Genomic DNA, 22,617 nt, shown 5'->3' with positions numbered 1-22,617 from the left:
TTAATTAGGTTATTTGTGTATATATGATACTGATAATTTATTTAACATCTTTAAAAATAGTTATTATTATAACTTGAACTGAAATTTTAAACTTTTCTACACCCAAGTTCTCAACCATCATGTAGTTCTTCATTGAGTTACATTGAAACATTATTGCTGTTGTTTACATTATTTAAACTTTTTTAATTTTGAAGTGAATAAAAGCTATATATTAAAGAGAATAAAATTAGAATAAGGTTTATAACAATTACATATTAAAATTACAAATTAAGATAATAGGCTTATTCATCATTTGAAGAAAATGGGGAAGGACATGATGGGGCACATTCTGAATTAGAATGATTGAAGAACTTTCTTTTCACATTAGTGAGCTTTATGATAGATACTGTTAAACCCCAAATTATGGCTTATACAATACTTGCCCTTCTGTTTCACTATTGGTTTAAACTGTATCTTTCAAGGAAATTAGCTAGTAAGCTAATGAATTTAGAAGATAAAAATGTCTGTAGTTTGGAAATGCCTTTCTGATGGAAGTAGAGTACATGGGTGTAAAGCCTAGCTTGCTTTCAGTGATTGCATTGTTACCATCAAAATTTATTTAGCTTCTTGGCCATGTATACACTTTGGGGGAGGGACAGGGTTCAGGTAACAAAAAGAGCTGTTATATAAGAGTGTCCTGTTTAACACAGAGTTGGAGAAGAGTGTTAAAATTATAAAGCAGCTAATCATAAGAAATGAAATTCTGTCATTAGAACTTGAAAAGTTTATTTTTCTTTATTTCTAAAAGTGTCCTTAGTCATATTTTTGTAAACAGTGATAGATAGACATATTCATAGAGCACTCATTAATAGTACTTTGGTGTCATCAAAACCTAGATCAAACAGATTTTTTAAAATGTGAGTTCAAATAGGGTTTTATGACACCTTGATAATATTTTTATAGTAGTCTAACAATCTGAATACTCCATAGCAACATACTGTTTTATGAAGAATTTTTAAAAACTATGGAATTATTAATTTGTCATAAATTACCTAGATACTTTATCATCTGTCAACAACAGCATTCCTTATTTGGCTAATATTACTTAATTGAACTTATACTTTTGTTTATACAATGAAACATCTTGCTTTGTAATTTTAATTTTTATCTTTTTATTTCTAAAGTATACCAGAACTTTACTTTGTATATATACATTGTTTTACTTAAAAATTGGATTAGATTGTAAAGCTTATTTTTTCTTCTTTTTCCAAAAGTGAATGTTTTTTGGTTTATGGAGTATCACGGTTAACTCAGTCTTTTTTTAAAATCCCTTTACTCCTTGAAAAGTCATTTTGATATTATCTGAGTACTTCAAACAACTTAGACAAAATTTTATTTAATGGCTGTTGTTATTTTTAAAAATTTAAAGGTGGTTTCACCTAAAATAACTTTTATTAAACTTGTTGTATTTTGAAATTTAATACTAGCACAGAGAATTTTTTTGTTGGAGCTGTTTCTATGGGGAAAAAACTTACAAATAAGAGCTTAGCAAAGCCCTGATAATTCTTACTCTAACTCACCAACTCTTAAATTCTTAAATTAATTGAGTTATTACATAAGTTTTCTTACTTGAAAGAATTTTTATTAATAATTCATCTTTAGTAAGTGAATGTACCATGGCATATTATTATTGTAAAACATTTTTCATAAGTGATTATTTTGGGATTCAGATTTTTCATTCACTTACCAATGTAAAAATATGACAAGATGCAGTAATAAAACATTAATGCCACTCTATTAATTTTAAGATGTGGTATCTTCTCATTTTGTTACTTAGTTCCTGAGGAAAACATTAATTTTTCATGAGATTCCTGGGTAAATAGGGACAGATTCTACTATTTCTTCTCAACATTGTGTATCTTTAGAAAATTTTAAACAGAAATACATTTTTATTAGGTAGTAATCTAAAATAACCCTGCCACCCTGAGGTGTAACATTGACAGTGTAGCACTTGTAGAATTTTTAACTCAATAAAATTCAACATTAATTTGATACAGGATTTTAATATGAAGTTTATTATTTTTTACAGGCAGCGGAAGAGGAGGAAACACAAAACCAGCATGATGATAGTTCCTCTGATTCAGGAACTCCTTCAGGCCCTGATTTTAATTATATTTTAAATATGTCTCTGTGGTCTCTTACTAAAGAAAAAGTTGAAGAACTGATTAAACAAAGAGATGCAAAAGTATGAACTTTTGTGGGTTAAATAATTTGAAAGTATTTCAGTGTTATCTATATCTTTTTCTTTTTCCAAAAAACTATTTTCATTTACCCTTTATACATTTAAAAACTATTAAATGTATAAACTATACTACTTTTTTATTATAGGGGCGAGAGGTCAATGATCTTAAAAGAAAATCTCCTTCAGATCTTTGGAAAGAAGATTTAGCAGCATTTGTTGAAGAACTGGATGTAGGTTAAGTCTCTATTAAAATATATTTGGAAAAGTAATGTTTATGAAATAAGAATGAAAGTGTTTAAAATTAAATTATCTTTTATGTTTCCTTCAGCTCTGTGAGGGTTAATGTGTTTGTAAGCTGAACTAGGATTAAACTTCAATTTATATGAAGTTACAAAGAAAAGTTATTTCTGATACGGATGAATATAAATGGCTGTGGAGTCAAATTTTAGAATAAATTAAATCCTACTTTTGTATTAGTTAAAATTTCTTAGGTTACTTAAATTGGCTAATTGATATGGTTTATTGGGTTTTTTTACAAGGAGGTAAGACCAATATGTGTATGTAATTGAATATAAGCACTTTAAATTTAGGAGTAGAATGATAGTCTTTTTAGTTTTATAACAGAGAAAAGTCAATATTTATGTATTATAACCTAGTTTACTCCAAGTATAATTCTAATTTTAAAAAGAAAAGAAAAAATGTAGAGGAAAAAATATAAAATGTAAACTTTTTCTTAAATTACCACTTAAAATATTAGAACTAAATTATTGGTAGCAGTGTGAGCATCTAATTTTGAGTAACAAAAGGTAAAATTCTATTTCTTATTACTAATGTGATATTACTTTTGCTTTTTACTTGTTTCACTGATTTTTTTGTTTATGTTCTCTTGAGTTTTATTTTTGTGGCTTGTGTCAGAGTTAGTACTGTTAAAAACAATATGGTATAGGGTGGCACCTGTGGCTCAAAAGAGTAAGACACTGGCCCCATACACTGGAGGTGGCGGGTTCAAATCTGGCTCTGGCCAAAAACTGCAAAAAATAAAACAACCAAAAAAAAAAAAAAAAAAAAACCAATATGGTATATTAGTTGCCTAAAAGAATTTCTGAAATTTTTAGTACTATTGTATAAATAGCACTCAGTGATCATTCAGGTGCCACAATATAAGTTTTTCTTGATTTGTGCTTTTCTTATATTGTTCATTAATTAGATTTTTAAAAAACTTGGGATACTTTTTTTCTGCTGGCTTATATTATTCATTAAAAATTAATAGTCATTAAAAATCAACCATACATATATTGACAGGAAAATTATTCCTGATTAATACTAATGATATTCTGATACTGCTTTAAGTTTGATCTCAAATATAGTGAAATGTAGGGAACTTTTTGTTATGACTGTAAATATCCTCACTATTGAAAAGTTATCAAAATAATACTAGTGAAGAATATTCTTTTTACTTTTAATTTATCATTTTTTAAAATTTCAAATTAATATGAGGGTACAAATGATTACGTTACACTGTTTTCATTTGTTAGGTAAAGTCCAAGTTGTAGTTGAGCCTTTCACCCAGGGGATGTGCTCTATACCCTTACATGGTGCCTATTGGGTGATAGTTTACCAACCACCCTCTCCGCCTCCCCCACTCACTTGAATTTAAGAGTGTTTTACTCTCCTGTGGGCGTGTAGTTATCTATTGGCTTCATATTAGTATTGAGTATGGATATAATTTATCATTTTATTACTTGATAATTAGCAAAGTAGGTCCAAACAACTAAGTCTTTTTTTAAAACATCTAAAAATCTTTAGATTTAAATTTCATGTCTTTCTATATCATGTAAAGCCCAAAGATACCTGTAATTGAATATCTATCATATGCCAGTAGTGCATTCTATGTAATGCTCAGAGTAGCCTCCACCACCACCTTCAATGAAAGAAGTTATTATTGACTTGTTATATAGAAAAGGACACTAAAGTTTAGAGAGGTTAAATAACATACTTAGAGAGGAATTATATCATTACAGTTAAGAGCAATTACTCATTCTCTGAGACCCAGTTCTGAGCCATAAAATGGGGACTACAGGGTTTTTAAATTCCTAGCACATGGTAGGTACTCTGAAAATTATCTATTGTTTCCCAGCTATACATGACCAATTGAAATTCAGCTCTGTCTAATTTTAAATCTTACCTTATTTTTAATCTATTATGCTACAAACATCTTTTAAAAAAATCTTTAAACAGATGTCATTTTCTCTTCGACCATCAATGCCTGCTAATTATTTGAAGATATAGTTTTAGAAAATGTAGACTTTATGGCAATTAATCATAAATATATGCTTATTTATTGTTACCCTTCTAAGTTTAATTTAACTATATTAACAGAGTTTTACATGCTTTCTAACTTTAATATACATTTATGAACTTTTTTCCATATTTTTTTAATGTATCTAAAGCAATAGAAAAGAATAGCTTCATACTTGTTAACAGAACTGCCTATGTGTGATTTGCTAGGATTCTGATGATACTGGCTTATTAGAGGTCTTGATTGTGTTATACATCATGGGATCTTAGAATTGGAACGGACTATTTGCCCATTTAGTCACATTATCTCTTGTATTGTGTATCTCTTGTATACAAATGAGAAGCTGGTTGGATGAATTGGGATTACAATCTAGATCTTCCAGTTTAAAATTCTTGTTTTTTTCCCTCCATTACTTTATCTTGGATTAGATTAATTAAAAGAAAAGCTTTATTCTTTAGCAAGTGAATAAAATATCTTTCAGTTATTTATGAAGTAGTGATCATCTTTTCTAAGAAGTTGTTTATGGCCTGCTCACCCTTTATAATTATACTTCAGAAAGTGGAAGCTCAAGAACGAGAAGATATTCTGGCTGGAATGTCAGGAAAAGCAATAAAAGGTAAAGTTGGCAAACCTAAAGTGAAGAAACTTCAGTTGGAAGAGACAATGCCATCACCTTATGGGAGAAGGATAATTCCTGAAATTACTGCCATGAGGGCAGATGCCAGCAAAAAGTTGCTAAAGAAGAAGAAGGTATGATACATCTCCTGTTTTAGTTCATTAGTAGACTCCACCTCAAAAATGAGATACACATATGAGTATCAATTTCACTGTGTACTTAAATCATGCTTTATTTCTGATGTATTTCAGTGATGATAGGAAACGATTCTTGGAGAGCAGTTGATTAATAGAAGGGCGACATTGGTGAAAGATCACACATGCATAAAGAGCTACTTAATTCAGTTTTTAAAATGAGAGATAGAAACACTCCATTTAGCATTTTTCTATACTAAAATTTTAAAATCAAAAAGAAAAAGAATGAATATATCAACTTTAAAATATAAACTTAGTTCTATATCATGATCAATTAGAGAAATTAGTAGAAAAAGTCTATTTGGCTTACAAAATAAGCTACTGTGTTTTATTGTTTGTTTTTTGCCCTTAAACAATTAACTAGTCACAGCTTATGTCATTGTCACCGATGGGTGCTATTTAAGATTTTTCAAAATATGACACTGACCTACCTATCTTTGAGTTGTATGGGCCAGAGTTAGCCAGAAGAAGGAAATGTCAGAAAAATTCTTGAGAGCAGAGGAAGCAGGATGCATGATAGTCAGAGAGGATAATATTTCTAGACAGGTTGGTTTTAGAATTCAGGGGATATATATGTAGGTAAGTCCACTATGTAGTTGGGAATATAGGTTCAGTCTAATTAGAGTTTAGGAAATAAACCTAAGAGCTAGAATTAGAGATTGGAGAGTTCTCTGTACAGAGCTAATGTTTGAAGCACAGGAGCATTTTGACAGGAGAGCAGACACTCTCTTCTGTTTTCTCACCTAGTTCTCCACCACACACAGGTTCATTTCCATGCAGGCTTACCTTTCTCTTTAGAAAAATGGCTTCTTTCCTTTTCAGTTGGCGCTTGTCAGGTTTAGTTCCCAGCACTCTTTTCTCTACTTCATGTAGTCTCCACAAGTAACCTCATCTATAGCCAGATGTTATTCCACTCACACCTAAATCTATATCCCTAAGCTACAGTGTTTTCAGGAATGTCAGGCTCATATAGTCACTTGAGTGCCCAAGGCCTTCAAACTCAGCATGTTTCAAACTGGACCCATTGTCCTGATTTCAAAACCTGCTCTATATCATATTTCAATAATGACACTAATCAACCATCACTTATAAAAGCCAAAAACCTGGGAAATTTCACACTTAGTAACTAAATCATACTGACTGCCTACTAAGTCATTCCAAAATCCACCCTCATATCATAATCCCCACTTAGGCTGCCTTAGACTACCATAAGTTTTGTCTGAGATATTTTAAAGTGATCCTCTCAGCTAGTCCCCCCATTTTAGTCATGTATGATCATGATTTCTACTTTTTTCCACTTGATTTCTTTAAGTTCGGTCTTTTATTACCAGAATGAAAATTCTAAAAAGTAAGTCTTGGTTATTACACAAATGCTTAAAAACCTTCAGTGATTTCCCCCACTGACTACACAGATAGTTTGGTATATATTGATTTAGCACCTGTGTGGCTTCCTGTTTCTCTGTCCTGGCTACTTTTTCCTCTCACCTTTCCCTGAATCCTCTCAGACTGTTTCCTCTGATTAATGACTTAGCTCTTCATATATAATGTTTCATGCTTCTGTGCCTTCTGCCTTGGATGCTCTTCCCTCCTGCCTTCTCCTTACCTGACAAACTTACTGTGCTTCCTTCAGAAACTCAGTCAGAAAGGTCCCTTCTCCTTTGAGGTTTTCTGACCTTGCTTTAGGCAGAAATGCTCACTTTTCCCCTTGGGCCACTGCTAATCTCCCTCTGTATTTGTTTTTTGTGCTTTGATGACTTGTCTGTGTGTGTGTGTTGGGGGCATGTTTTTCATAGTTGTAAGGTTGGGGACTTTGCCTTATTGTGGCTAGCAGTGCATGACATGTGTTGTTTATTTTACTTCAATAATTTGAAGATATTTTTTCTAGTATATAGAGGCCTGAGTTACAGGAACTTACTTTGCAGGTATCTTTTAATATACTTAGCCTATTCGTCTGGAAATCCCTTTGATAATCAAAAGCTGCCTTATTTTTTATGGTTGCTTCTAAGTAGCTATCATCCTATTGAGTATACCAGAAAAGTAGAGTTGTAAACAGTATTACCTGCTGCAGATAAATGAAATAGAGTAAAACATAGTTCAATCAAAGTCCTCAGCAACAGAATCCCTTTTTTTTTCTTTTTACTTAAAACTATCTTTTGACTGGAACTAAAATATCTAAAATACATGGTGTTAATTTTTGTTTTTACCAATGGTTTGGTTTTCTTTGTAATGTATAGGGTGACCTTGATACCACAACAGTGAAAGTGGAATTTGATGAAGAATTCAGTGGTATACCAGTAGAAGGTACAGGAGAAGAGGCACTGACCCCATCAGCTCCTATAAATAAAGGTCCCAAACCCAAAAGGGAGAGAAAGGAACCTGGTGAGGAATTATTATAGTTTGGGGGTTTTTTTGTTTGTTTGTTTTTTAATGTGAGTAAAACTATATGTACAGGATATTGCTGGATTCTTTTGATTGCGCTTTTTATTGTAGTTGAAGTAAATGCTTTCAATTTTGTGAACATTTGTTATTTTATAATGAACTTCTCATTATAACAGTTTTATTTTTACTAACATTTATATAAGTATTGTTAGTGTTACTTAGTGGTGTTATTTGCTTTTAGGTACCAGGGTGAGAAAAACACCTACTTCATCTGGTAAACCCAGTGCAAAGAAAGTAAAGAAACGGAATCCATGGTCAGATGATGAATCCAAGTCAGAAAGTGATTTGGAAGAAACAGAACCTGTGGTTATTCCAAGAGATTCTTTGCTTAGGAGAGCAGCTGGTATTGTGATACATTTTATATTTATTTTATTTCATATTATAGTTTGTCCTATAAGTTTTTTTTTTTTTTTAGAGACAGAGTTTTGCTTTATCGCCCTCGGTAGAGTGCTGTGGCATCACAGCTCACAGCAACTTCCAGCTCTTGGGTTTAGGTGATTCTCTTGCCTCAGCCTCCTGAGTAGCTGGGACTACAGGCGTCTGCCACAACACCCGGCTATTTTTTGTTGCAGTTTGGCAGGGACCGGGTTTGAACCTGCCACCCTTGGTATATGGGGCCAGCGCCCTACTCATTGAGCCACAGGCACTGCTCTTTAAGTTGGTTTTTGATGGTAAACCTGTTGCCTAAAATACTAAACCATCGTTATTTCAGAAAGTTATGAAGATGAAAGAAATTGTTTTATAGAATGGTGTTTCCTAGCAAAGTTGGATGACATTAAACAAATTCCTCTAAAGTGAATCGTGATTTCTTATTGATTTTGACTATACAGTTTGGGTTATACATGTTGTTACTTCCATAGTTTGAAGATATTTGTTAAGAAATATACCTTTGGTACCTTGGTGTAGTATACCAGCAGTGATAGGTCTAATAGAAGTACTTTGTAGTTTTGTTTTTATTTCCTATCTCTTGTATGATGAAAAATTTCCTCCTACTTTAAGAATCTGATTCCATACATCTCTTTTAGATAACTCCAGTAATTATAGTTAGGCTGCAGAATCCCCTTTTGCTATTATATATTGCTGTTAAGCATGTGATTTGATTTCTGAATATTCATTAACTTAAAGTGTTAATCTAATGAGTTTCTTATTTTATAGATTTTTCTGAAATTTTGTTAAGTCCTAATTTACTAAAACAATGATACAATATTATGGTTGTTATCCTTGAGAGATACATTTTTAATTATATGTCAGGCTTAAATTCTTTGTCTTATCACTAAGCAATTGAATTTCTTGTCCTATTGTAGTAGTAGCATAATATAGGTAAATCTTCAACATGAGTAATTTAAGTTATATGAAAATTTATTAAATGCTTCAAAACTGTATTTAGGCTTTTCCATACATCTAAAATGATGGGGGCTAGGTGTGGTGGCTTTTGCCTGCAATCCTAGCACTTTGGGAGGCTAAAGCAGGAGGATCATTTGTGTCAGTTTAAGACCAGCCTGAGTAACATAGCGAGATTCCTTCTCTACAAAAAAATAGAAAAATATTAGTTGGGTATGGTGATGCACTCCTGTAGTCCCAGTTACTTGGGAGACTAAGGCAGTGGAGGATCATTTGAGCCCAGGAGTTTGAACTGCAGAGACCCGTGATCACGCCACTGCTCTCATGCTCGGGCAACAAAGCAAGGAAGACCTTTTCTCCAAAAAGAAATATATTAAAGAAAAATGATGTGTAAAATTATATAGCATCCAAATAATTTTAGAATTTTATTCTATGATACATAGTAGAAATTAAAACAAAACTTATTCGCATTATACTAGTTTGCCTTTTCCCATAACTGGTACATTTTTATGCATTATATTATTGTTTTGCTAATATATTGAGGTCTTATGTTTCCTATCTTTTCTCATTCATCTGAAAAATGACTGTCTTTGTTATTTTATAGTAAAACTAACCCTGGAAGGAAAATAGAATTTTTTTCTAAGTGGTTAAGAGAAAATTTAGCCTTTTTAAAAGAACTAAAAAATACGTCATTTGTGATTGCAGAAATGGAAAAGCTTATGTTGGTAGTTATTTGCCCAGCGGCCATATAAGACAGGACTGTATAGACTACTTTCCTCAGTGGTGTTTTTCAGTAATATTTAAGTGTGACAAGCAGCATTCTAAACAATCAGTCCCATCAATTTATGTTCTCCTAAAATGTGTAACATTACCCCATAGCCTGCTGCAAAGACAGATATTAATACTATCAAATAATTAAGACCACACAGATGTTGGGTTTTGTTCTATAAATGCTTGTCATCTTTTTTTAAAAAAGTGTATTTTTAGAGATTGCTGGAAGATTTTTCAAATGTATTATCAGTAGTAGTATTTCATGTGGATAAAGCTAAGATTTGAGTTTACCACTCATATTTATTTTTCTCCTAGCTGAAAGGCCTAAGTACACATTTGATTTCTCAGAAGAAGAGGAGGATGATGCTGATGATGATGAAGACAATAATGATTTAGAGGAATTGAAAGTTAAAGCGTCTCCCATAACAAATGATGGGGAAGATGAATTTGTTCCTTCAGATGGCTTAGATAAAGATGAGTATACGTTTTCGCCAGGCAAATCAAAAGCTACTCCAGAGTAAGTAATGAATATGATTGTTGTAGACATCTACCAAATATAGTGAGTTCTCTGTAAGAAATTATCATTGTAGGAAAGGTTTTCCTCATGAAGGAATAAATTTTGTTAATATTGCAAATGTTCCTTTAGCTGTTGCCTTAGAGGAGGAATTGGTGAACTTTTTTCATAAAGGGCTTCATAGTAAATACTTTAGATTTTACAGTCATATGGTTTCTGTCACAGCTAATCAGTGCTGCTGTTCTAATAAGAAAACAGTCACAGACAATATGTAAATAAATGAGTGTAGCTCTGTTCTAGTAAAACATTTTTTACTAAAATAGGCAGTAGGCCTACGGGATATAGTTGGACAATATTTGGTTTTGAGAACAGTTACTGAATCTTTAGAATTAAGAGGTTTATATTTCTTCCCTAGATTTGTCACTAATTGCCTTTTCTTTGGTGAGTGTGAATACTGATACGCAGGATATGAGGTCTGTGAACTATTTCAGAATTTTTTTTTGAGACAGTATTTTTTTTTTTGACAAAGTATTTTTTTTAATGTTTGAGAAAAGTGGTGTCATTGTAGCTTACTGTAACCTCAAATTCCTGTGTTTAAGTGATTTTCCTACTTCAGCCTTCTGAGCTGGGACTACAGGCATGGTTCACCACACCCAGCTAATTTTTCTGTTTTGTACAGACAGGATCTTATTCTTGCTCAAGCTGATCTTGAACTTCTGGCCTCAAGCATTCTTCCCATCCTGGCCTGCCAAAGTGTTAGAATTAGAGGCGTGAACCATCATGCCTAGCTCCTCAGATTTTTTTTTTTTTTTTTTTTTGAGATAAAGCCTCAAGCTGTCCCCCTGGGTAGAGTGCCGTGGCATCACAGCTCATACCAACCTCCAACTCCTGGGCTCAAGTGAGTCTCCTGCCTCATCCTCCCAAGTAGCTGGGACTGCAGGTGCCCGCCACAATGCTCGGCTATTTTTTGGTTGCAGCCATCCTTGTTTGGTGTTCCAGGCTGGATTTGAACCCGCCACCTTAGGTGTATGTGGCTGGTGCCTTAGCCACTTGAGCTACAGACGCCAAGCCATCCCCTCAGATTTTTTAAAGAAATGTTTTCTCACCTAGTGAAACTGGCCTGAACCAAATTCTGAATTAACTGCTCATCTGTAGTCTAGAATCAGAAATAGGATTGTTGTTTGCTCTCTCTGATGGGTATTCTATCTTTCTACTTGGGTTTTTGCAGTTAAATTTGCTGATATTAAATACTGGAATGATTATTTTTATCAACCACAGAATTTGATTTAATGGTATTTTGAATAACTTTAGACTGTTGTTCAGTCTTTTTATGCTACATCATTCATTTGTCTGGTATCTGTGTGCATGTATGTGTGTACACATGGTTTGTGTGTAGGTGTGCACACTTGTGCACATAAGAGAAAAAAATTGCTTGTCTTGTCTTTAATGGAGAAAGAAATGAGAGAACTAGAATTTTGTTTTGTGGTTATAATCCTGCAGTACATATAAGTATAACTAATCAGGGTTGAAATCAGATATTTAAATTATATCCTTTTTGTGGTGTTTTATTTTCTCTGCAATAGAAAATCTTCACATGACAAAAAAAGTCAGGATTTTGGAAATCTCTTCTCATTTCCATCATATTCTCAGAAGTCAGAAGATGGTACGTGCTCATTTGATCTCTTCATTGGTTGTTTTTTGCCTTTTTAGTGGTGGAGAGAGAAACAGTAAATACATAAATAATTAGGTCATGACTTTATTTCAGAATTTTTCTTGAGTAGAAAATTTACCTTTTTATATTTTGCTCGAGAGAGTAGGTTAATTTACTGTTTCTGAGGTGACTTCTAATTGATACTTCACAATAGGCATTAGGGAAGCATTTAGGTAGATAGGCAGATACTAACTTGAATATATATGAAGTATGCATGTGTGCAGTGTTTTTATGAGAGGGAAAAATGCAAAAAGGATTGAAATTTGATTTTAATGGCAATGTGAATATATATATGACAGTTTTCTAAAGCTGTGTAGGTACCAAATTCTAGTCCTGAGAAACCAAAACATTCACAGGAAATTAAATTGGAGTCTGTGTTTGTTTTTTACTCCCCATGTTTTTTGGTGTGGAATTTTTAAGGTCATTTAAGGACATGATTTACTGTCATGTATTTTTTAATATACATATCCATATGTACAGACATACCTAGATTTGGTCCATGTTCTGCCTGTACAGATAAATATTCATTTTTGACAGAATGTCAAAACAGTTATATAAAAATATTTATTCACATCCAAGTAGCTATTCTAAAAGCTTCTGCCATGGTTTGAGTGAGGGAAGAATTAATTGATCGAATAATTTGAGTGCAAAAGAAAACTGAAGGTAAGCTTGCATACCTTTTAAATTAACCATTAATGATCTATTGATTTTAAAAATACGAATACTTGTTCTTTTAGATTTGAACATTGTTGCTGATATTCCTGAAATGGTTAATAATTATTTGTATAGATTCTGAAATACAGTGGGATTTTTCCATATCTTATATTAAAATAAATCATCAGCATGTATTTTTGAATTGGTTAGTTATGTTTTAAGTAATTAGCATTTGAGACTTTTATTTTTTGCATTTGGTACTTTTAATTGCATTACTCTATGCATTGCTATGTTTTACAGCAGAGTTAAAATTTTTCAGGTTTGACATTGGTATATTTTTATTTTCAGCTATTTGTATATTGTAGATTATTTGATCACAAAATAGAAATTTAGAGGAAATTTAGAAGATCTGTTACCCAGCTGAAGTATCAGTTAACTCAAAGTTTACTGAGAGACCTTTATAGAATCTCTTACTGAAAAAGTTTTGCAATTTTTAGATTCAGCTAAATTTGACAGTAATGAAGAAGATTCTACTTCTGTTTTTTCACCATCATTTGGTCTGAAACAAACAGATAAAGTTCCAAGTAAAACAGTCGCTGCTAAAAAGGGTATGTACTTATATTTGACTGTATTAAATAAGCATTGCGTAAAGTATGTAGGAATAGATGTGAAAGGAGTTTTAATATAATTTGAAACTATTTGCCCTAGGACTTCACTGAAAAACAGTTATAAAGTATAAATGTGTATAAGGAGAATCCGTCCTGTTTTCTTGCCATGTCAGAGAATTATTAAAGTGTCTTTAAGACTTCATTTTCAAGCTGTTGTCATTATAAAATAATTCCATGCAATTTTCCATTAAAGCTCCCTACAGCTATTAGGTTGTAAAGAAGATTAATTTTTTTTCTTTTTAGTAGTAAGAGTCTGTTATCTGTGTTAACTCTTAATGCAGAAGGACTCATCAGATAGTTGGGGTCCTCTTTTTCTTTGAGAGTCACGTGGCTTTTTTTTCCCTATAGCCTTAGATTGTCCATGACACACTTTAAGATGGTTTGTGACTCTATTACTAGTAGCAAGATAATGTTCCTTGGTCTTTTTGAAGAAGGTCAGTGTTAGTTCTTTGCATTTGAAACAATACTTAAAAAAAAATACACTTTGAATTGAAATGGATGCTATACTGTGTATAAGAGAGCAAGTAAATAAACAATATGGATCCTCAAGGATCTTAAAATTGACAATGAACAGCATTATTACAGACACACACATATTGAATGTAGCAGAACAACAATTTTAAAAAGTTGTACTTTAAATGTACTAAGACCGTATACTGAGAAATTGGTTGCTTCCAGAAGTCTCTAGCCAACACACTGGGTGACCTACCATTGTCCCATTATCTTTACCCCTTCAGTGCACTTTGTTCAGTGTGCTTTGTCCATTTCTTTTCTTTTGATTTTTTTTTTGGAACCTTCTCTTTGTCATTCTGCTAGAATATCAACACTCCTTTTCCCATCTGCCTTTAACCAGTGATTGAAGAAAGTTGATCTGTAAAAATTTCAGTGCCCTCACTTCTTAGGTGAGCTGACTGTGGGATGTGTTTTTTATACTGGTTCCTAAAAATACCCCATTGGACTAAGCTCCCAGAGTGATGATTGGCTTGGAAACATCCATTATTGGCTGCCCTGTTTTCATTGTCTCATTTTTGTACTTCCTTTTCTTTACCTTACAAATAAATATTTGTACTTGAATTCTTGTCTTAAGATCAGTTGGTGTCTGCTTCTGGAGGACCCAAACTGAGAACCTTCCCCCCCCCCCTTTTTCTTTTAAATCAAAAGGCATCCTTTAAAAAAAGATCATCTTCATAAGAGCATCCAGAGCATCTTATAAACATTCTGAAAACTTGGGAGTCATGTCATTTCTTGAAACATCAGCCTGTTTTCTTTATCAGCTATTCACCCATATTTAATAAGAGTTTAGCTGTAGCATTAATTAAAAGGCTGGAATAACACACCTGTTTGCATGTTTTTCCAGAGACCTAACTGGCCTTGTGTTAGTTGAATAGGTCATGGCCTATGTGGTGTGACTTTAGGGACCCCAGTAAGTCCTCAGCCTTCTCTGAGTATAGCCTCTTTCCTCAGAATACAACTCCCATAAAATATCATTTCAAGGAGAGGATGCATCCCATCCTTCTGTGAGATTGTCTGTGTTAACCCCAAAGGACATGTATTAAACATGTTAACTTCTGTAGTTCTCATAGTTTACAGCAAAACAAGCAGCCTACAGGACTCAGATATCTGATCTAGTAGAGTTAATGTGCCACCTAACTCCAAGCCTGAAACTGTTAAAGAAAAAAAGTGGTCCCTAGAACGTCCAGTTTTTTTAAGCCTATGCTCTTGCTAGGAGCTTCCATATGGCTTTTTTGGTAGATTTAGTCATGTAGACTCAGGGAGCAAAAGTCACAAAATCCATGGCTGCCACTGCCATGAAGAGCTAAGGCTCCTCCTGCTGTTGGCTAATGAGGGGCGTTACCTAGCATCTCAAATGGAGACTGGGAGTACATTTTCCGTAGAATCAGCATGGGTTTAAGAAAAAAATTTTTAATAGGAAAGCTGCAGTTAATTTAGATTCACTCAATACTTTTTATTTTCCATATTAAGTTTTATTAATAATAAGTAAAAAGTGATTTATCAGTTTTTACATAAAACTGAAGATGAAACTGTTTTAGGTCTATTTTTAAAACAAAGTTCAAGGAAACAAAGATCTTGTGTGTGTTGTCTAGTTATGTAGGATATTTGTATTTTTTCCACATAAAAATGCTATATCTGTCAACTTGTGAAAGTGGTTTCTATACATTGTATGTGAGGATCCTATAAAATTACATTTTTCCATCTCTAAAACATTTTAAAAGTAGAACTTTTGAGTGATATATATCAAATATGCTTGTCTTGACTATATTTAAAAGTTAATGGTTAATTCATTTCAATGGATTTTGCTTAAAATACCTTGATTGAATTATCTAAAGGCAAATTATTCATAGTTAAAGAAAAAGCATTTTGTCATTTATGAGAAATTGTTTGTCTTTATACTGGCACCAGGCAGAGAAAACCATTTCATTATTTAAGGCTGCTTAATTTCTCCTAGTAAAAAATGCCATTGTTATAGGACTTACTTCAGCTAGTTTTTTTGGTAAATATATCACATTAACCTATGGAATGGAAATTTGCTTTAATAGGAAAACCATCTTCAGATGCAGCCTCTAAGCCCAAGAGAGCCCCCAAACAGAAGAAAGTAGTAGAGACTGTAAACTCTGACTCAGATTCAGAATTTGGTATTCCAAAGAAGACTGCAACACCAAAAGGTGAGATTATCTTCCTCTAACCCTTAAAACATATGCCAGGTGGAAAATATTGACTTTCTTCTGTTTTACTAACTTTGGAGAGGTGGGTTGACTTTTGTATTTTAAATTGCTTTACTCCTCAATAAGCAGTGTGTTTCAGAATCATTGATGACTTAAGGGTTCATAAGAAGTATAGCAATTTAGGTCTGTCACTTTGTTTTACAAATTAAAAAATTGAGACTCCCAAGAGATTTAGTTAAGAATGGTCAAAAGACCCTCTGTAGATAACTCCCTGGAAGTTGTTTTTTAAAGGCAGATTTGTATCTTATACTAAATAAAGTGTGACACTTATTGGAGTGGGCTAGCTCTAGGACTTTTAGACCAGAACTTTTTTGCTCATGTGGGAAATGAAATAGCTGTACTCTGGGCCCCACAAGGCACCAGTTATCTCTGGCATGGCCCATTTGTCTCTAAAATCTGGAAAGCTCTCAAAAGGTGTTTTGTAAAGTTTATAAGACACGATATCCTCTGAGGGTAGCTGCCCAGCCTTTTACTCAACTGAAGGATATTTTCAGTTAAGGTGTGGCTGAGTTAAGGAGCTATAGACTTATAGGCAGAAAGGGAGAACAGGAAGCAGGAAAAGTATGAAAGTGACTGGGGAGGTCAAACATTACCTTTTCCCCTTCTTTCAGTATGAGAATGTGAGGTTAGATGGGTTTAAAAAATGTGGTAAAGCTAAGTCTGAGAAGGAATAGGGATTTGATAGATTATTTTATGATTAATACTGGGCAGTTTATTCTCTGTGATGGGTAAAATCGAGAGTAAGATTTTAACCCTTTATAATAAATTTGTGTTAATAAGAAAACATGTAATTAGTAATTTGTGTTTTATTATATTTTAAAAGTATCAGCCCATGACAAATTAGAAATTAAATTATATTTGTTAGAAGAGTGCTTTAAAATTTTTTCTAAGTGGTTTCCTTTCCATGCTCAAGGATCACATAGTAAAATACAAACTATTTTCCTTTATGTATCAGAGGCTTGGTCATTAAATTTTGTCTCCAGGACTTTTCCACTAGTTTAAATACTTTTGTGAAATACTCTTTAGGCACGTCAATCCCAGAATAGAAAGAATGCTGCCAAATTGTTTGTACATTCATAGTAAGAGACCAAACTGGGGTATCCCACTGATTTTAGGGATGTCATGGAAGTAAACTATAATGTTTTGGTATTTATTTTTTTATATTGCCCTTAACCTTAGGAGAAATAAACCTTTTGTGTTATTTTAAGGTAAAGGCCGAGGGGCAAAGAAAAGGAAAGCATCTGGCTCTGAAAATGAAGGTGATTATACCCCTGCAAGGAAAATACTCAAAACAACAAGCAAGGTAATCAGGAACATCTTTTTAGTATAGGATTTTGTTTAAGGTTATCTGTAACTAATTTAGTTTGCTTATTATTTGTAACAGCTTTAAACCTAGCATCTCTTATCAACAGGGGGTTTTTGCATACGTTTAAGAAATTGTTCAAGTATAAATTTATATGATCAGGACTATTTCTTGGATAAATGTGTTATAAATTAACCTACTTAGAATCTTCCATTTTATTCATTAAGCTGTGTTAGTTGTATGCTACCTGAAAATTAGACTAAAGAAATATTTAGTCTGAAATAGTTTTTTACAATAAAGACTATTTCTTTTTAATTAGATTTCCCAAGTCTTACCTTTTTCCAGAAGTATGCTCTCTTTTAGGTAAATGAATGACATCAGCTGTCTCCTCCCACCCCTTTTTTCCTCCTAGTAAAACTTAAAAGTATGTAGATTATTATAACTTAAGGTTGTTATCTATATTGTCTTCTATTCAGATTTATTTATTTATTTATTTATTTATTTATTATTGGTTTTGAGACAGAGTCTCCCTCTGTTACCCTGGGTAGAGTACCTTGGTGTCATAGTTCACAGCAACCTTAAACTCTTGGGCTCTCAAGAGATTGATCTTCTTGCCTTAGCCTCCCTAGTAGATAAGGAGTATAGGCACCTGTTGCACCACCCTGCTAGTTTTTCTAGCTTTAGTAGAGATAGGGTCTAGCTCTTGCTTAGGCTGGTCTCCAACTCTTGAGCTCAAGCAATCCACCTGCCTTGGCCTCCCAAAGTGCTAGGATTACAGGCATGAGCCATTGCGCCTGGCCTATTCAGTCATCTTCTTTGTCTCTGGTTCCTATTGGTGATGCTTCTCTGCATTTTTAGAAACACTTATAGTGTGACTACATGAGTCTTGTTTTCCTCCTATTAATGCTTGATATGAACTTACAAATAGGGTAACTTGGATTTTTACTAATTTGGGTATTGTGCATATTTGAGTTATATTTGGATAATATTTACTTTCAAAAATAAATAATGCATTTTTGATGCTAGAACTTAGTAAATACAAGACTACCAAGGTGGCCTTGTTCTTTTTTTTTCCCAGTTAAATTAGCATTACAGTTCTAATGTTAGAAGCGCCATTATTTGTAATTCTTCCTATAGGTAAATAAAGTGTAAGGAATAATAGTTCTTAACACTTGTCTTTTTCCCCTGAACTTTGGAGTTTTAAATCTATTTTTTTTAAATGTGTAGAAACCGAAGAAAACATCTTTTGATCAGGATTCAGATGTGGACATCTTCCCCTCAGACTTCACTTCTGAACCACCTTCTCTGCCACGGACTGGTCGAGCTAGGAAAGAAGTAAAATATTTTGCAGAGTCTGATGATGATGATGATGTTGATTTTGCAATGTTTAATTAAGTGCCCTAAGAGCACAGAAACATTTATCAACAAGTATCTTGTGTTGTCCTTTTGTCTTTTCTGTCTCAGACTTTTGTACATCTGGCTTATTTTAATGTGATGATGTAATTGATGGTTTTTTATTATTGTGGTAGGCCTTTTAACATTTTGTTCTTACACATACAGTTTTATGCTCTTTTTTACTCATTGAAATGTCATGTACTGTCTGATTGGCTTGTAGAATTGTTATAGACTGCCGTGCATTAGCACAGATTTTAATTGTCATGGTTGCAGACTACAGACCTGCTTTTTGAAATGAAATTTAAACATTAAAAATGGAACTGTGTTTTCTGTCTCTTTACTAAAAATGAAGGTATAGTGAAAAGCTCCCACACACATTTAAAATAAATATATTTTATTCTTTGCCAGGAGACTCCATGGAAAAAGGTAAACAGTATATGAACATAGAAAGCATCGTTAAACAATCTCAATGTACAAACAGAGCCAGTGAAAGTACATCACAGACTTGCTAATATATCAAAAAAAAAAAAATTCCACTAGTGCTTAAATGAGAACTAAGAAAACTGACACTTGTGTCTGTTAACCACTCTACCACAGCTTTCACTCTGCTTCATAGTGATTGAACAAGGTCAAAGGAGGCAGATTCTATGCCCATGTCTTTGGGAATTAATATTAGCCCCTTGGCATCAAGGCAGCTGGAAAAAAAAAAATCCCAATATCAGGCATGAATCAGGAAGGACACTAGAGTTACATGGTCTAAGTGGTAGACCAAACTGGCTAATTATCCCATGAAATTTCCCTAATGCCTTGTGAATAGGTAAACAAAAACTTATTAACACTGAAAAGTGTTTCTGCCTTGGAGGCTATCATTACTGTAAAAATGTATTTTTTTCTTACTGTATTATAGTTATGTCATTAAACAAGTAATAAACCACTTTTAATTTAAAGTGACATTAACAATTGAACAAATGACATTTGATTAACTGAACTGGCAGTTACACTTACACAGAATTCTCTTCTGCTAGTGCAGTGAATTTGTATACTTTACTGGGCAACATGAAATAAAAGATGCAATTTGAGAGCATCAAAAAGAGCAAGGACAAGATTCCATACTAACTAAATTAGAATATCTTTAGTCTTATCTTGTCATACTGTACAACAGTCCTGATTCCTTACCTTGATGTCTTGATTATTCCATGAAGGCAAGTCGGTTACCTTTTTGGACATTTCTTAGGTAGACAGGTACAGTCTGTTTCATAACCTTGGTGTCTTGGTTACTTCGAGTATGCAAGACAAAAGGAAAGCACCAAACATACAGTATAGAAAGAACAGAGTCATACTTCTGTATGTACAAAGTCTTCAGAAACTTAACCAGGGATAAATCATTTTGACTGGGTCTCTGCCATGCAATCTTGAGTGTTCAAAGAGGAAAATATAGAAGCTTTTAACTAGTTTCTGGTTGCATGAAATGGCTGATTTTTAGAATTTGAAAAGTTTGTATTTCTAAGTAAGTTACACAGTGAGGAGTATATATATTGATACATATGAAAACTTCTTGGTCCTTCTTGAGTTTTAATATATTTTCAGTCCAAAAACTAAGCAGCAGTAAAAATGTTTTTTCTTGCATTTTAAATCCTGGAACTGAAGGTACTGGGGAATGTTTGAAGTAGCTAGAAAATGTCTTATTGCACCAGTGGTGACTGACTGACTCCGCTGTTTTCCACTGAGCTGGGTGAGATGCTGGGACTGTGCTCTGCTGTGTTCCCACTTGAACTTGGGGTCAAGGGTTCATGTCCTTCAGAATTCTCCAGCATTTCCTGTATGAGAGGTGGCATTGATCCAGGAATTTCCATTTTCAAGGTAATTACACGTTCTGCACCTTTTAAAGAGAGATAATAGAAGGCTGGTCAAGATAAGGAGTTAAGCAGGATAACCAGGGCCAGGTGTTATCTGTCTTAACAAAAGTGTTTCCTCAGACTCATTCTTGCTTATGAGAATGAATTATAGCATACAGACATCAAGTGGCTTTTATCTTTGTTGAAAAGGGCCCATTTTCTACTACAGCTTCATAAACACGTGAGGTATTTAGAATGAGAATTGCATTGACCACAAATCATGTTAGTGTATTGTGAAGTCAATTCAATATCCAATTGGTTTCTTTCTCTTTTTTTGAGACAGAGTCTTACTATGTCACCCTCAGTAAAGTGCTGTTGCATCATAGCTCACAGCAACCTCAAACTCTTGGGCTTAAGTTGATTCTCTTGCCTCAGCCTCCCAAGTGGCTGGAACTATAGGCCCCTGCCACAATGCACAGCTATTTTTTGTTTGTTTGTTTTTGTTGTAGTTGTCATTGTTGTTTAGCAGGCCTGGACTGGGCTCACTCAGACCCTCTTGCCTTGGTGTATGTGGCTGGCACCCTACTCACTGAGCTAAGGGCGCTGAGCCTCCAATTGGTTTCTTAACCAGAATGTTGATAAAGCATTTCTTTATTATGTGATTATGTGATAGAATTTCACTCATCTTTTAAGGAAGCAAAAGCTGATAGTATTGCTCTTCATCCTAACAGAAAATTATGGAACAAATGCTTCACAGAGACTACCCTAATTTCACAACATTGTAACATTTTTACTTTATGGATAAGCAGCAGAGAGGTGGTGACATGTTTAAATTTGATCGTTTCAGGAAAGAGCATAATTTGCAAAGAGAAATTCCTGACGAAAGATTAGAAAGAAATATATCTAGAAAATGATACAGTTGAAAGGATGCCAGTTGTCCACAAATGGAGGAATTGAGTAATGTGTGCTGATTATCAAAAACTTGATTGAGCACTGCACTGTCCAGTATAGTAGCCACTCACACATGTGGCCAGTTAGATTTAAATTTGTCAGATACAATTAGAAAAGCAATGCCTCAGTTCCATTAGCCACATTTCAAAGTGCTTGAGAACAATATGTGGTGAGTGGTTACTGAATTGGACAGTGAAGACGATATATTTTCATAATTGTGGTATATTCTATTAGATATCACTGGTATAGTCATCTGTACAGGATGACAGTATTAAACAGCCTCATTTTAAAAAATTAAAAATAACATAGTCATGATTACACTGCTTAAGCAATGGTTATCTGCTGTTGCTTCTACTCAGTCCCATTCTAGGGACTGAATGCTCTCTGAAGAAACTTTTTAGATGGAGCTCAAGAATTCAGACTTCTTGTTAAACAAGTTCACCATGTAAGCATTTTTTGAAATAAGAGTTTTTTCTTTGGCTCACCAAGATCTTCAGAGATAGAGGATGCTATGAGGAGGGAGAATGACAATAGCATATTTGGTACCAGAATGGCTGCTGAGTTGTCTTTCTACATGGAAAAAAACCTTACAATAATGCTTACCTGTGATACGGATCTAGGCACTTCTATGATTGCTTGAGTTGCCACATAAACTGAAAATCACTAGACAAAGAATATTTATACCTCTCAGGAAGGCAAGAATTCCTTTGCTTAGAAGTGTGCAGAAGTAAATCTGCCTATATACACAATAGAGCAGTAAGGCTACAATGACTGAGAGAAACTTAAACAGTTATTCTAAGTACTATTCATTTCTCTTGAGGTTTGGATATTCAGGAACTGGAGTCAGGTTTACATAAACCAGAGATATATGGAAAGCTACAATGAACTGTATAAAGGTAGGAAATTAAAAGGCCTATCATACAGTATATTCTCTTGAAAACAATATTTTTCTGATCATTCA

The 22,617-nt window shown here is 33.5% G+C and overlaps 2 protein-coding genes across 3 annotated transcripts in view; one reads left to right on the top strand and one right to left on the bottom strand.

The window, feature by feature from the left end:
* Positions 1 to 19,195, top strand: part of TOP2B (DNA topoisomerase II beta) — a 72,031-nt gene extending 52,836 nt beyond the window's left edge. For both annotated transcript variants that reach the window (XM_023513791.1, XM_023513787.1), the window contains exons 26-36: positions 2,069 to 2,224; positions 2,368 to 2,451; positions 5,076 to 5,270; positions 7,565 to 7,709; positions 7,951 to 8,112; positions 10,197 to 10,398; positions 11,979 to 12,058; positions 13,258 to 13,368; positions 15,987 to 16,112; positions 17,381 to 17,475; positions 18,703 to 19,195. In XM_023513791.1, coding sequence (XP_023369559.1) covers positions 2,069 to 2,224; positions 2,368 to 2,451; positions 5,076 to 5,270; positions 7,565 to 7,709; positions 7,951 to 8,112; positions 10,197 to 10,398; positions 11,979 to 12,058; positions 13,258 to 13,368; positions 15,987 to 16,112; positions 17,381 to 17,475; positions 18,703 to 18,870 — 1,524 coding nt within the window. In that variant the 3' untranslated portion in view covers positions 18,871 to 19,195. The remainder of the gene's footprint in view (positions 1 to 2,068; positions 2,225 to 2,367; positions 2,452 to 5,075; positions 5,271 to 7,564; positions 7,710 to 7,950; positions 8,113 to 10,196; positions 10,399 to 11,978; positions 12,059 to 13,257; positions 13,369 to 15,986; positions 16,113 to 17,380; positions 17,476 to 18,702) is intronic.
* A 52-nt stretch (positions 19,196 to 19,247) lies between these two features.
* Positions 19,248 to 22,617, bottom strand: part of RARB (retinoic acid receptor beta) — a 159,893-nt gene continuing 156,523 nt past the window's right edge. Inside the window, exon 8 of the mRNA XM_003781749.3 lies at positions 19,248 to 20,749. Coding sequence (XP_003781797.1) covers positions 20,553 to 20,749 — 197 coding nt within the window. The 3' untranslated portion in view covers positions 19,248 to 20,552. The remainder of the gene's footprint in view (positions 20,750 to 22,617) is intronic.

This window comes from Otolemur garnettii, unplaced genomic scaffold (assembly GCF_000181295.1).
Source record: "Otolemur garnettii isolate 467f Iridium unplaced genomic scaffold, OtoGar3 scaffold00002, whole genome shotgun sequence".
Lineage (NCBI taxonomy): Eukaryota > Metazoa > Chordata > Mammalia > Primates > Galagidae > Otolemur > Otolemur garnettii.
Note: the sequence above shows the minus strand (reverse complement) of the source record. Positions and strands in the feature narration are given on the sequence as shown.